Below are 14,445 nucleotides of genomic sequence, written 5' to 3'. Positions count from 1 at the left end.
CCAGTTTGTGTGTGTCTCACGGCTTCCACTGCTTGCTGCCAGAGGGGCAGCTCGTGGTGAGAGAAAGACACACACAGCACACACACACACACATGCACACCAACCGACTGGCACCGTATCTAAAGGGAAGTGACAGCAGTGGCAGCCAATGTGCCAGTGAGGCTCCTTCTCATTATCACTCTGTCCAAGACCTGTCTGTCTTGTCAGGAGGGGGAGACTGGACAGACACACACACACACACACACACACACACACACACACACACACTCCTCCAGTTTATCCGCCACTCTCTTTGAGTTGCTTTTAATCTCTGTCTCTTCCCCCTTTGTGTTTCTCCCCCTTTCATCCTCTTCCATTCTCCTCTTTATTCGTGGACCTTTATAAGTTTTGCGATGTTCCGCATCACCCGGAAACTTTTCCGTTCCTCTTGTCACTTTCTCAGGACTCATTAAAACTGTGATTGGGAAAAGAAAAAAAAAAAATACAGAGTAGGAGCCACAAACTTTTGGCTCTCAGTCATTTTGGGTAAAGAGTTGAATGTTTGCATATTTATGGGTCCCTGCACAGCATCTCGTGCATTACTAACACTTTCGGGAGTCTCAGACCAACCCAAGTGTCTCTTTTTCAAATTTAACATAATTTCTTGCGCTCTATAAGGAAGCCAATGCTGTCAGTTTTTTTTAACCATCTGTTGACCACCATGCTACTTTTTAGCCCAGTCATAGCCCATTTCTTTACAAAAGTAGACAACACACAGAGAGATATCGGTGAACCTGCCATGAAAGCGAACTACCTTGCTGTGAACAAACCAGCCTCAAAATCATTTCACTGTGTTTTGCAGCAGAAGGTATTATTAAAATCGGCTTTATGTCGAGATTTAAATCTTTTCCAGTGGTAATTGTTTTGTGCTTTTGGGAGAACACGGGCATTTTCATCACGTTTACTCGGCGCCACAACAAAGAAAAACTTTAAGGTTTAAATCATCTGAATCTCAAAGGGGCGAGAGAGATAGTTTTGTGATTGGTTCTGCTGAACCAAATAATGCCCTTTAAAAAAGATGTTATGATAACTTGAAAGGCTTGTGATGCAGCTAAATCCTGAAAAGCCCTTGCAAATGTATTTTTTTTTATGCACATAAAACTCATTCATGTCTCTTTTCAGCGAAATCTCGACATCATGGTCGGTTAATTATCACCTTTGGATAGATTTATTAGCTGTACTTTGACCACAAGTGTAAAGAGCAGTAATTACATTAAGAAAGAGATTTGTTGACCTTCACACCAGAATATACTTGATTTTGTGATCAAAGCGCGCGTAGCATTAATCAAGAGCCTATTTGCAAGCACTTCAGCGTTGTGCCAGATTCCACGCACACATTATTTAACATTCAAATTGCAAAAGTGGATTTGAACCAATTCACATGCGCTTGAGGATTTAGTTTTCACTTTATTAAAACGTTGCCTTGAATGTGATTACTCCCTGAAAGCAACCTGTCATGTGGAATTTATTTTGAAGTGGGTGTTTCCCTGTTGTGCAGGAGCCTGTGGTGTCTGAGGAAGTGGAGCTGATTGTGGAGAGCCTGCTGGGAGTTCTGCTGAGAACCATCCTGGAAATTAGCAACAGGCCCCAGCCTGCTGGACCAGCCATGAGACTTCAGTTCCAGGATGTCACAGTACGTGTCTTTTCCCGAAAAAATACATGTGTGGCATGCTTACGAGCGCGCACATGTCTCCGACTGTAAATTGTTCTGGGACCAACAAAGTGAGCAAGAGTAATTAGAGGCTTAAAATTGTGCCGCTGCTTTGGTGATTTAATTTTCACTAACATTATTAAAACTAATGCCAATAATTAAGGTTTACGACAAGGCGCGGTGTGTGTGAGAAGGTGGCGGTGAGGTGGACAGTAATGAAACCATCATCACCACTGTGGGAAGAGTAAAACTGAAGGAGGATTGGCCTTTTTTCGTTAATAATAAAGTCACATAATAATATGACCCGGTTGCTGTTAGTGGAATTATTGAAGATAAAAAAGCAATATGCAATGTTTTTTTTGCTTGTGTTTAAAGTCAATATATACTCAGATAATAAGCAGAATGAGATAAAATTATCCTAACATCAGTAAAAAAAAAAAAAAAAAAAATTGCCATTTAATGAACAACAGGGGGTCGACTTCAATTTTACGCGGTACTCCTTTAAAGTGCTATAAAATTGGTTAGTTCTTTTGTAGTTAACCTCTAAAAGACCCTCCATTTGTTTCTGTAAAATATGTTTGGAATAGTTTTATCCCAGAGGAACATTGTTTTCCATTAATAAATAAGAATGTGGCAACCTACAGTTGCATAAACACCATTGTCTTTTCGTAGAATGGCCCTAACTTTGCCACTCTTATCCCCAGTCCGTGCATTACTGGGGCAAATTGATGCACTTAATTGGAAAACGTGCACTTTCAAATAATTCAGAAACGATGAATTATTCAGTATTTTTCCTAATAAGATCCCCCTGCCTGGTTCTGTATTGCTTTCATCTGTAGTGACACTCACAAAGTTTTCTCCCCGTCGCTATCTGTTGACCTGTCAGGGAGAGTTTGTGGCCTGTTTGTTGGCGCTGCTGCGACAGATGAGCGACAGACACTACCAGCAGCTGCTGCAGGCGTTCAGCAGCAAAGACGACCTGAGGGTGAGAGCGACACATTTTCATCTTTTCGTTTCCCTCAGTATTGCTTCGTCCCTGGCAGTGCGTCTCGAAACCCTCTACCCTCGTTTGTGTTTGTGCATGAATTTGTGAAACAAAAACAAAGATAAATTAATAATCTCTGTTTTCCTCTATAATGGCTGAACCTAAAAATAATGTATAATTACTTGACACATCAAGGCTCATTAGGAAACAGATGTTGCTGATAAGTTAACTTAATTCAATACAGTGACGCACTCATTTAAACATTGTTTACATACTTTGCAAAGAAAATAGCTACAGTTAGGGAGTTGTGCAGAATAATGAATTTTAATAGTTTACACAGTGCGACAGTCAGATAAATGGCTATACAGGGAAATTTATGAAGTCACATGTTGAATTTGTAGGAAGCGTGTAAATATCAGATGTTCTGAAAATTATCGGTCTCTTGGTAACAGTTGCAAGATGATGACATTTCATATTAAAAATGAGTACATTATCAGAACGGCGAAGAATGAGCAGTTTAGAGATAAAGCTAAAGAAGCAATCAGTGATATAAATGAAGAAAGATTAGTCAAATTCAGATTTAGAATAGAGATGATGATGATTGAGTGAATATTCAGACAGCAGTCAGGACTGTGCATTTCAGCACCATGGACAGCACCGTGCTTGTGTTGTGGTTACTTTAGTGTGATTTCTTTTTAAGTAGAGCTGTGTTCACTCTTGACAGGTTTGGTTTGATTCATATGAGATTAGGTGCAGTTACCTCCATCTATGAGTTTTATATTTGGAGGTGTAGACAGTGTTAAAGGTCACAACCACACTGAGGTGCATCGATCTCTCCCAGTATTCCCAAATGTATCGTCAGAACCTCCACGGAGCAGATCTTCATCACTGATTTTTGCAGTTCACATTTTTGCTGTTGTGTTGAATTATTTTGATATTATATTAATGCATTTTTTGAAATCACATGACGGGGGACACTTTTAGGCTGCAAGCAGCGTTTAATCCATTTTCTGCACATTCTACTCTCAGCAGTCCGAAATTTTGTATTTCATTCAATTCCTCGCCCCATGTGGATTGGAAACGGGAAATCAGATAAATAGATGGAGCCTGACTAAACGTGTGCTGAATTTCCTCTGATAACCTCTGTGCTGTGTGTGTGTTTGTGTTGCAGGACTATCTTCTTCATATCTTCACAGTCTTCAGAATCCTTATCCGCCCAGAAATGTTTCCTAAAGACTGGACAGTAATGCGATTGGTCACAAACAAGTGAGGCTACACACATTTTCACACGCAACGGATAGAAAAACTGTGCAACTGGCAGGAACTTCGCCAATAAATATGTATATATGGAATTTGGATTGTAGACATTAGATATTTTGTGTCTTAAACTTATCAGTATAAGCATCAATTGGGCACTTTTCATTTATTGTGGTGCCCTATCCTTATTTCAACTATCAAGCTCAGAAAAGAAAATATTGACTATATTTCAGAAGATGAAGTGATAGTGATGGAAAATGCTCACTGAAAAATGACAGTGACTCCAAGGTTAATGTACTGTTTCAGTTTGGAAACAAACAAATGCGATACACAAAAGTCAATGAAGCTTTTATTCACTTCGCTATGAAGGTCTATTTATTCAAAGTGGGGAAAAAAAAACCTGACTTCTCCAACATTACCACATATTTTTCTTTTATTAATATTTATTTCAGAAGAATTGAAAAGCGAATTGAAACTTTGGTCTTTTTACCTTTTTCCTCAATATAATCTGTCCTTTAGCTCCATGCAATGTCGGTGCCGATGTGTCTGCATTATCTCATATCACTCTTCAAAAGAACCACTCAGATGCGACGTGAGCGGTTCACAGGAAGACATTTGCCTTCGGGATGACACAGTAACCTCCCCGTGCTTCGCCGCGTTCTGTCTCTCCCTTGTTCTTTCAGTGTCATCATCACAACCGTCCTTTACCTCTCCGACGCTCTGAGGAAAAACTTCCTCAATGACAAGTTCGACTACAAGGTAGGAGGAGCGCGCCGGGCTGTTTGTGTGTAGATCAAAGTAAATCCGGCTGCAGAACTTTCTATCTGCTTCGAATTCAGAGCCGAAAAAAAAAAAAATCCTCCACTGAAACATGAGCGGATAAGCATTAGCAGTGAAACTTATAAATTAATTAGGATATGGCAAAACTGTGACGGTTCTTTGTGCTCGAGGTAATAGTATTGATTAACAGCTTGATACGAACTTTGAAATGGTAGTAAAATATGTCCTTTGCTTCCTGAGTTTTCTGCTGCTGTCACTTCACAGGTGTGGGACTCGTATTTTTATCTGTCGGTAATATTTATCAACCAGCCCTGTCTTCAGCTGGAGTCCTTTTCACCCTCCAAGAGGAAGAAGATACTAGAAAAGTGAGTGCTGCTTTTACACACGCGCACACACACACACACACACACTCAGTACTTGCCTCCGGCAAACGCACACTTTTGACGGTCATATTTTGTCGTGCAGGTACGGAGACATGAGGGTGATGATGGGCTGTGAGATTTTCAGCATGTGGCAGAATTTAGGTGAGTTGATATTAAGAAGAAATCAAGGTTCAGAGCACGTACTTCACGTGGATTTTGACTCTCATGTCAGAATGATTGCATTGCCTTTGTTTTTGCAGCAGACCTCCTCCTGCTGTTATTCTTTTGCATATTTATTGCATTTCTGACACACAAGACTGCGCGATGTTTTAACATCAGCAGAATAAACTGTACCTGAGCTAATGGAATCTAAAAAGAAGAGAAAAAAAAAAACCTTCGCCAATTTTCTTTATAGCTAAGACTAGTTGTTTCCATGGCAACTAGCTCAATACCTTATTGTGATTCATCTGGATGTTTTTGTTCTTGTCTGAATCTGTGCAACTTTGTATTTATTGATCTTTGTTTTTTTTTTGTATTTATGGTTGTTTTTGTCTTTATGAAGCGCCCTTCGAACTAAAGTCATTTTCAATAGCTTTATTTAATTTGAAGTGTATTTTGCTGGATGTACTTGATTACATTACCTGAACTGTGATATATTTTTTTAAGTCTAATAAAAGTCTCCATTTGCGCTGTACTCAGTCTGAATAAAAGAAAAAAAATACAGGGCTCTACTGCCAAATAACAGGTTTCATTGTGAGAGAAGTTTCTGAAAGTAGCTGCGGCTCGAACGACGCGAGAGCTCATATTTTGCGTTGACCTCCATCTTCTCTTCAGGGGAACACAAGTTGAACTTCATCCCGGCCATGATTGGCCCGTTCCTGGAGGTGACACTGGTGCCGCAGCCCGATCTCAGAAATGTCATGATCCCCATCTTCCACGACATGATGGACTGGGAGCAGAGACGAAGTGGCAATTTCAAACAGGTTTGTCGCTCTCCCGGAGAAATAAATTCACTTTTCCCTAAAATTGATATGCAGCCATGAATTTAATTGTAGGTCACTGAAAGCTGCCTTCCCATCTGAACCCGATCAATCATTGCCTTTATATGTATTGATGGATAATCTCAGTGTCTCCATATTCAGGACAACATTCACAGTAAACTTGTGAGATTAAAAAAAAAACCACAGTCGGAGCTCGCAGAGCACTCGATTACAACATGTAGTCGCATGCTTTTGCGATTATCTTACACAAACAACACATTTGTTGCTGCTGGTGAGTGGAATAATGCGTCCCTCTTGTGGTTTCTGTGCCCCGGTTTTATGCACACATTTCTTTTTAGCGCACAGCAGGGTTGACAACGCTCATGCATATATGCAATAGTAGTATTCACCCATTTAACACCAAATGTTCACATGCTTTTCCTCGTGTGAAGCTGTAATCTTTGGCTGAATTGTAGGCATTTATTGTGAAAATTCAGATTTTTCTGTGTTTTATGCCCTTCATCTTTTCCGTGTTTGCTTAACTTTAGTGCAGAATGTAGAAAACTTGTTTTTATTTTTTGTCCTTGATTAAGGTTAGTTTGGTCCACAGAGTCGAGCATTTATCCATCCAAACTCACAAACCGTTTTCGTGTTTGGACAGAGCTGACTGACGCGCGGTGCTCTTTCGGTTGGAGCTCTAAACCGTCTGTTCTCTTCCTTGTCGATATTGTTCACACTGGCAGTTTTCTTCCCTCACAGGTGGAGGCGAAGCTGATTGACAAGCTGGACAGCCTGATGTCCGAGGGCAAAGGAGACGAGACATACAGGGAACTGTTCAACAGCATGTGAGTTTGTGAAAGAAAACCGAAAAGAAAAAGAGAAGAAAAAAAAAAAGAAGCTCATCAGGAGGTTTAAAAAGCGAGGCCTGTATGGAAGGACGGCGTCTATTGACGTCAGCGACGAGGCACACTCGAGGCTTCGTCGGGTCTGTTTCTTCAGCTCGCAGTGTGTTTACCTCCCTAAATGGCTGTTCAGCCGGCAAGTGTTCGCCTGATAAAATTAACGTTTAACCCTGAAAACCCACAGAGCTCGGATAACGTCGTTATAGTTCAAAGAAACCTCCTTTTGCCTCGATGAAAAAAAAAAAAACCCCTGTTAAGTGGGTTAGCTTGCTTTCAGAGCGCAGCGCTAATCAGAAAAGTGGCTTTTGAAATTGAAGGTTTCACCTTTCCCTTTGAAATTCACAACCTCCTCATGAAAACAGGCGGCGGGTAGAGCCTTGTTTGAAGTTGTTTATGTCAAGGTGAATGATAAAATAGTAATGAGCGGTAAGTAACGCGCGTTTTGATCGCCTTCATCTCCACTCGTGCCTCCTCTGTGGCCGGTCTTCTTTGTCCACTCTGTCCTTGTGTTTCCACGTTTGTGCTCCTGCATGCTTAGTGTTTGCACATGCTATTTATACTGTGTGTGTGCGCGCAAGTGTGTGTGTGTGTGTTCCAATTCGTCGACCAAGCAACTAATATTTGGACTCCCTTCATTTCAACTCGAGTTCTTGTGGAGAGCAAATCCATATTTCTGATTCACATGCATACTGCGTGTCTCTCCGACTGTCACACAGATGTAAATCTGTCGGATCTCGACAAGGAGTTTATCAATTTGCATCTGCTTAAAGTGTGAATCGTCTCTCATAGTCAGTCATACTCCTCCTCACTGTTTTAAATGTGAAACATGACACTATAGGTTGTTATGCTGCTGAATACTACAAAAGCTTTATATTTCAGCCCCTCCAGAAAGTCACACTTTAGTGGATTAAATACATATTTATTACAACTTTAGGATATCAAGGGATTTAACTTTTTTTAATACCTAGCTTTATTTTTGCAGACATTCATCAGGAAGTGTAACAATAAATAAATAAACAGGAAAATCTAAGTTTTTTTTAAGAGCACACATAAGACAGAGCACGAAGTCCCTGCATGTTAATTCTTTACATAGATTATAAGTAATGACTATTAATTTGCAATCGTCCCCACATCTTTTCTTCAGCCTTAGAAAATCCAAACTTTCTTGCTAATTTAAGCCAAACTTTCCATCCTGCATCCACACACCTGAGTAGTTTTTATGCTGGATGCCTTTCCTGCTCAAGGTCAAGACTAAACCTGATTCTCCACCAGAGAAACTTCTTGATCGCGATCGTCGCAAAAACATGCTGTGAAATCCTGGAGGGACTGACCTTTAAGCCAGATCTCTAATCGACAGTATCAGTGAATGCATTAAAGATTATGAATATTAAAGGTTAAGTTTATGCTGCCTTTTTGTTTAAACTGCACTTTGAGTTTATAATTTCGTTTCGATTCAGCCTTTCTTTCTCTTTTTAATTGAGTATTCCTCTTTCTAACTCCACTAACCCCTAAGCTAACCTGTGCGAGTGTGTGTGCTGATATTAATCATATTAATATTAATTTATTCCGCCTATGCTTCCCGCCTGGAGTAGAATTCCTCTGTTTGGTCCGTACCCTAGGTAAGACGCTCTCCTTTGCTCTCTCAGTGTCGTCTGTGTGGTGGTGGTGGTGGTGGTGATGGGGGGGGGTGGGAGGGAGGTCGCTGACCGGGTCGTGATTTAAGCCCAAAAAAAAAAAAAAAAGGAACAGCTGCAATATTCTGGCTCTCATGTGTTTGTCCCCGTCGCCAATCAATTCTAAAAAGTCTATTAAGGTGGCGATCGGCGGATCAGCGAAGGTGTTTGTGTCTGCCACCTCTGTGTTTTACTTGTCCTCCTGCAGGCGGGCCAACAAGCACAGGTGACACTGGTGTGACTGAGATTGATTTCCTCTTTGCTTCGCTTCCTTTTGCCTTTTCTCAGTAATTTCCTCCATCACCGTTCCTTTCCCCATTCTCTCTCTCTCTCTCTCTCTCCCTTTAGCCCCGCGTCTCCTCCGGTCTTTACATCTCTCCGTCTTGTTCTGTCTTCCTTTATTTGTCCTTCAGCCTGCTGAAGAAGATTGAGAGGGAGACCTGGAGGGAGAGCGGGATCTCTCTGATCGCCACCGTCACTCGCCTGATGGAGAGGCTGCTGGACTACAGGTGAGAGCGCACGCACGCACGCACGCACGTACGCGTTCACGGGCGTCCGTCCGCGCTGGCGCGCTTTTATCCCCCCCCCGGGTCATTTTTGTGATTTCTGTTGGTGTCGTCACAGGGATTGCATGAAGCTGGGAGAGGTGGATGGTAAAAAGATTGGCTGTACCGTCAGTTTACTGGTGAGTGGAAGAATCTCCTCGTGTGTGTGTGTGTGTGTGTGTGGAGATTTATATGAATTTTAAAATGGAATAAAATTCTCTTCTTCTCTCCACGATTTGACTTCGCACTGTAAAACAGCTTTTACCATCCAATTTGAATATTTAGACCACATTATTAATCAGCGATAATCAATATAACCTAAAAAAAAATAGCAAAATACAGCTTATAAACAGTCATTTATTGAAAATTGTAGGCAACTTCAGCCTGTTTCATTGAGGGAAACGTATAAAAACAACATTAGGTTGAAAAGATGGAAAAAACTAACTGTAAATCAATTTTTGACATCAATAAGAGAATCAAACCTACAGGAATGAAATATACTAACAGTGATGATTAAATTTGCCTGTGGGTGTTGGTATTATTGTCTGTCTCTCGAAGTTAACGGTCTGACAGACCGGTGGCGTAACAGAGCAAATATTAGAACATGTACGGATTGAAAATTAACTACAGTGTGTTTTTGGAAGGTGTTGTAATTTTCCGTGGCGGTATGTGCGACGTAATCTTACATTCGTCTGTGAGAGGATTTATTTTGGGAGCTGCAGCCATCTGTGGGAGCGCCTGCCTGTGTAGGCAGACGGATCAGAAGTCCCTGCAAAGAAAACCGGCATCCAAAAACACACAGTTGCACCTTTTTGCTGTGGAGCAGCTTTGCACCTTAAAGCACTTTATGTCCCTGACCCTGGCTGTGCGTTCTCCCTGCCAGAACTTCTACAAGACGGAGCTGAACAAAGAGGAGATGTACATCCGCTACATCCACAAGCTGTACGACCTGCACTTGAAAGCACAAAACTACACAGGTATGAAGGCGAGCGCCTCACGGTCAGGACGAGTGCTGTGATTGATTCTTTCCTGATTTCCCCGAATTCCTCCTGACTGCTGCTTTAAGATTATCATAATGTGTGTGTGTGTGTGTGTGTGTGTGTGTCACAGAGGCGTCGTACACCCTGCTGCTGTATGATGAGCTGCTGGAGTGGTCCGACCGGCCCCTCAGAGAGTTCCTCAACTACCCCATGCAGAGCGAGTGGCAAAGGAAAGAGTATCTGCATCTCACCATTGTGCAGAACTTCGACAGGGGGAAGGTGAGCTTTTGCACGTGCGTGGGGAGAGAATAATGAAATCAAAGGTTGCGTTTTCTTTTTTTTTTTTTTTTTTTTTTTAATGACAAAGTTGTAGAACGCTGTAGGAAGCCAGTGGATGCATTCTGACAGCGTGAAGCAACAGCACGCTCGTTTTTATGATCAAGCCGACTCCTCGAGTGACTCCTCCACTGTGTGACTGGAGCTCTTGCAGGTGTGGACAGTTTGGCAGAACATTAATTGGACGTTTGCGTCTCTCCGCTCGCTTCACGCCGTCGTGACGTCGCTCACATGTAATGAAATCCATTTCCAAAAAGGAGGCCGTGTAAGCCGCGTCGTTAATTTCTACCTGTCTTGAGCTGCGACTGCGGCTCGGGGCGTCAACACCTCCTCGGTGTAATCAGACGAGTCGCCGGCGGCTGTGATTAAAGCGGACCCCGTATTGTCCCACAATATTCTGTACCGCCGATGTGGAGGAAGACGACGACGGCAGGATTGGGAAAGCAGGAAACCTGCTGATTTTAGCAAAAAAAAAAGAACTTTACCTGTGTTACAGACCAAAAGCGATCCGATTAGAAACCTGCAACATGTAAACACTTCTATCTGATTAGATCGGTCCAGCTGATCGCTGATGGCTTTATGTGCATTTCAGTGGCAAAACACAACTAGTTGCATTTACATGTTAACATACTTAAAAACAGTTTAATATCTTATATTGTTGCCATAAAATCATTGTTGCATTAGGGACCGAGCCACTGACTGATTCAGAAAATGTACTCAGTGCATCAATCTGTTCATTTCCTTCAGTGTTCTTATAAAAGGAACGATCTGATCTCTCAGTCTGAATCATGAAATGAGATCGACAAAAAAAAAAAAAGTGACCCTATAAATGCAGCTGGTGAGGCTGGCAGCTTTAACAGAGCGCTGCTGATTCATGAATGCAGAGTCACTTTAGAAACAGTTCCCAGTCTTGTGCTTTGGTTTTGTTGCTCTTGAAGTGCTTTCGCTCTCCCGTCCTCTCTCTTCCCTTCCAATTTTATTTCTTTATCCTCGCCACATACGCTGTTGTGCTTCTCTCTCAAGGGGAAAGTAGCTTTATGGAAACCCGACAAAACTGCTCTCTCTACTCTCTCTACAGAAGAAAGAAGAAAAAAAAAAATTGCTTTACTCATCCCCGATGAAATAACACAGCTCTGCAGAATCGTTAAAACCTCTCCCCTCGTTACTCATAGTCCAATTTTCCTTCACGTTCACTCGCTGTGCCATCTGCCAGGGCTCCCGCGCCGGGATTAGAAGGCAGCGGGAAAGGAAAGCTTTTCATTTAATTAGCAAGATGGTTGGGAAGCTGCATGTACCTGCATGAGGAGGCTGCATTGGACTGATATAGCCGACTCCCCACTGCCCTCCAGTGGTGGCCGTGCGGCTCTGCAGGACCGCTGCAGAGCAAAGTGACTCAGACTGATGAAGGATTTTTTTTTTTTTTTTTTTCTTCCTAGTCTTTTGACAGTGCTCACAGTGAACATGATGACTGAGTGGGTGTTTTTGTGTTGCTGTGCCTGCAGTGTTGGGAGAATGGCATCATCCTTTGCAGAGAGCTGGCTGACCAGTATGAGTCTTATTACGACTACAGGAACCTGAGCAAAATGAGGGTAAGGTGTCAGATTATCTCCTCCAGAATTAAACTCCTGACCACACAAAAATCAAGAAATTAGAACTAGTTTTATCTTTAATTCTGCTTCATGTATGCATGATTTTCCCAGATGATGGAAGCCTCCCTCTATGACAAGATCATGGATCAGCAAAGACTAGAACCCGAATTCTTCAGAGTGGGTTTCTACGGAAAGAAGTTTCCTTTCTTCCTCCGGGTAAAGACAGCTTCTTATTCTCTCTGTCATGAATGGCATGTTCAAAATAAAGTAATACCCTCCAACCTGCAAGAAGAAATAGCCCTCCTTACGTAAGGCTTCATCAGTGTAAGGTGACATTCACCAACTGCTATTCGGTGCTTGTAATGATGTAACGAGGAGGAGGCTGCAGACGGAGGCTGCTGTTGCCGCCGGCGACCACTAGATGTCAAGCTAACCTCACGCTGCCTTGCGCCGTCTCTCTCCACGCTGCAGAATAAGGAGTTTGTGTGCCGCGGCCATGATTACGAGAGGCTGGAGGCTTTCCAGCAGCGGATGCTCAACGAGTTCCCCCACGCCATCGCCATGCAGCACGTCAACCAGCCGGACCAGACCATCTACCAGGCAGATGCACAGTGTATCCTTGGCCGCAGAACTCAGACGCGTGCAAAATTCATTGGGGCGGGGGGGGCCGGCCTGGACGTGCTCGTGTCCATGCTGAGCAGGCAGAGTTGAGTGTGTGTGGCAATGCAAACAATCTGACAGCAGGGCAAACATGCATATGTACACACACACGATTCATACCTCCCTGTTTTGCTTGGAGTCGCTCTCCCGCCATCATCAAAGGCCCATTCAGAGACGTGCACACAAAGCAGCGCAGACGATGTCGTACAAGCTGCAATCAGACACACTGTGGTTGTGTGTGTGTGCAGAAACAGAAAGCCTGAAGATCAATTTCTCACCGAGGGACAATTACCTTTCGGCATACAGTTTTTGCTGCTTTGAGGAATGAAATTCAGCTTGACTGAGAAAGAAAAAAAAAAAAAAAAAAACAGCAGCTGCCACTTTTGCTTTTCTAATACTCTTACTTCAACAAGTACATTTAATATTTTCTGGAATGGAACATTAGTCAGACATCATTTTTTCATGCGTGGAGAACATTTTTATGGTTCGGTTTGGCATGTATTTCTTTTTTCCTTCTTATTTTGCTGAGAAACATCAGTTAGAAGAGGAAAACAGCAGCAATATGAGTGGATCTGATTCTCAGTGTTGCTGTCCAGTTTTATAAATCCAGTCCCTCATCGGTTGTGTAGCAAATTTGGCCTGAATAGCAAACACAATAATGGCTGGAGCTTACAATAGAATGTAATATATGCTTTGTTGTGATAAGAAATCTGATTAACACAGCTAGATATCTCCGCAAGTCATTTATATTTTCACATCTCTGCATGTATATAAATAAAAAGTATTGAATGGAAGTGACGCTGTCACAATATTAGTGGAAGATAAATGGCAACAAGCATGACGGGCAACCAGGAGAAGTTGATGCGGAGCCACTTCTGGAGTGGAAATGAGGCAATTTACATGTTAAATGAAAATAAATTCAATGCTAAGAGTGGCAGCATGTTCCTTCAATATCGATAAGCGTGTTGATAATGGCTTGAAATATGTAAGCCAAGGATCAGTGACTTACTGCAACACTAACAAATGGTTAGTATTGTATGTCATCTTTTGTTTCTGTGTCACTGACACATATGGAACAAGCAGTCCTGCGAGTCCCCGAACTAAAAAGACACGCCCCATCCCGCACACTTTGCATTTCTTTCAAAGCAAGCCTGCAAGCTCTGAGTCGAATCCCTCCCTCACAACAAGAAGTCTTCTTCGTTCCCACGCCTCCTTCATATTCATTCTTGCAGTCTGTTGGGCCGTTTTAATAATTCACAGCCAATGTATGGGACAACTGTTGGCCTATATAGGAGAGGGGGGAGCAGGCAGCCTGACATGTGATGGTGGGAATAAATTAACACGCCGCTGTGTTATTCCCACATAACTGCGATAAATAGTCTCTGTGATTGCTCGCCCGTCTGTAGATCCTTGTTACACGGCTCCTGGGTGGGAATTGATGCATGTCAGCCGTCCTTCCTCTCATAAGCGACTCACCGGTGCAGACTTCCCCATAAGAAAGGTGAGGCTGAGTGATGAGGACGGACACTGAATCACTTCCCTCGGTTTTCGTCTCGCTCGGACATGCCGGCCTTTCTGAAATGAAAAGAAATGTTTGTTTATTTTTTTTTTTGTTATTTTTTGTGGTCTGAGCCTTCTGATGTGAGTACATGAATGCATGTGGTGTACTTTTTTTTTTTTTTGGGAGGAGTGTTTTATGAGTGTAT

General features: G+C 42.4%; 1 protein-coding gene across 9 annotated transcripts in view; it reads left to right on the top strand.

The window, feature by feature from the left end:
• The window catches only part of dock4b (dedicator of cytokinesis 4b), a 109,505-nt gene that overhangs the window by 69,331 nt on the left and 25,729 nt on the right, over positions 1 to 14,445 (top strand). For 4 of the 9 annotated variants that reach the window (XM_030113824.1, XM_030113823.1, XM_030113818.1 and 1 more), the window contains exons 25-40: positions 1,538 to 1,672; positions 2,568 to 2,675; positions 3,847 to 3,941; positions 4,616 to 4,691; positions 4,977 to 5,077; positions 5,178 to 5,236; positions 5,909 to 6,057; positions 6,814 to 6,899; positions 8,549 to 8,575; positions 9,043 to 9,138; positions 9,254 to 9,314; positions 10,058 to 10,151; positions 10,285 to 10,433; positions 11,993 to 12,079; positions 12,191 to 12,295; positions 12,551 to 12,692. In XM_030113824.1, the coding sequence (XP_029969684.1) occupies positions 1,538 to 1,672; positions 2,568 to 2,675; positions 3,847 to 3,941; positions 4,616 to 4,691; positions 4,977 to 5,077; positions 5,178 to 5,236; positions 5,909 to 6,057; positions 6,814 to 6,899; positions 8,549 to 8,575; positions 9,043 to 9,138; positions 9,254 to 9,314; positions 10,058 to 10,151; positions 10,285 to 10,433; positions 11,993 to 12,079; positions 12,191 to 12,295; positions 12,551 to 12,692 (1,570 nt within the window). The remainder of the gene's footprint in view (positions 1 to 1,537; positions 1,673 to 2,567; positions 2,676 to 3,846; positions 3,942 to 4,615; positions 4,692 to 4,976; positions 5,078 to 5,177; positions 5,237 to 5,908; positions 6,058 to 6,813; positions 6,900 to 8,548; positions 8,576 to 9,042; positions 9,139 to 9,253; positions 9,315 to 10,057; positions 10,152 to 10,284; positions 10,434 to 11,992; positions 12,080 to 12,190; positions 12,296 to 12,550; positions 12,693 to 14,445) is intronic. The other 5 variants (XM_030113819.1, XM_030113820.1, XM_030113825.1 and 2 more) reach the window with 3 other exon arrangements.

This window comes from Salarias fasciatus, chromosome 17, assembly GCF_902148845.1.
Source record: "Salarias fasciatus chromosome 17, fSalaFa1.1, whole genome shotgun sequence".
Classification (NCBI taxonomy): domain Eukaryota; kingdom Metazoa; phylum Chordata; class Actinopteri; order Blenniiformes; family Blenniidae; genus Salarias; species Salarias fasciatus.
The sequence above is the reverse complement of the archived record's forward strand: the minus strand, read 5'-3'. Positions and strand labels throughout refer to the sequence as shown.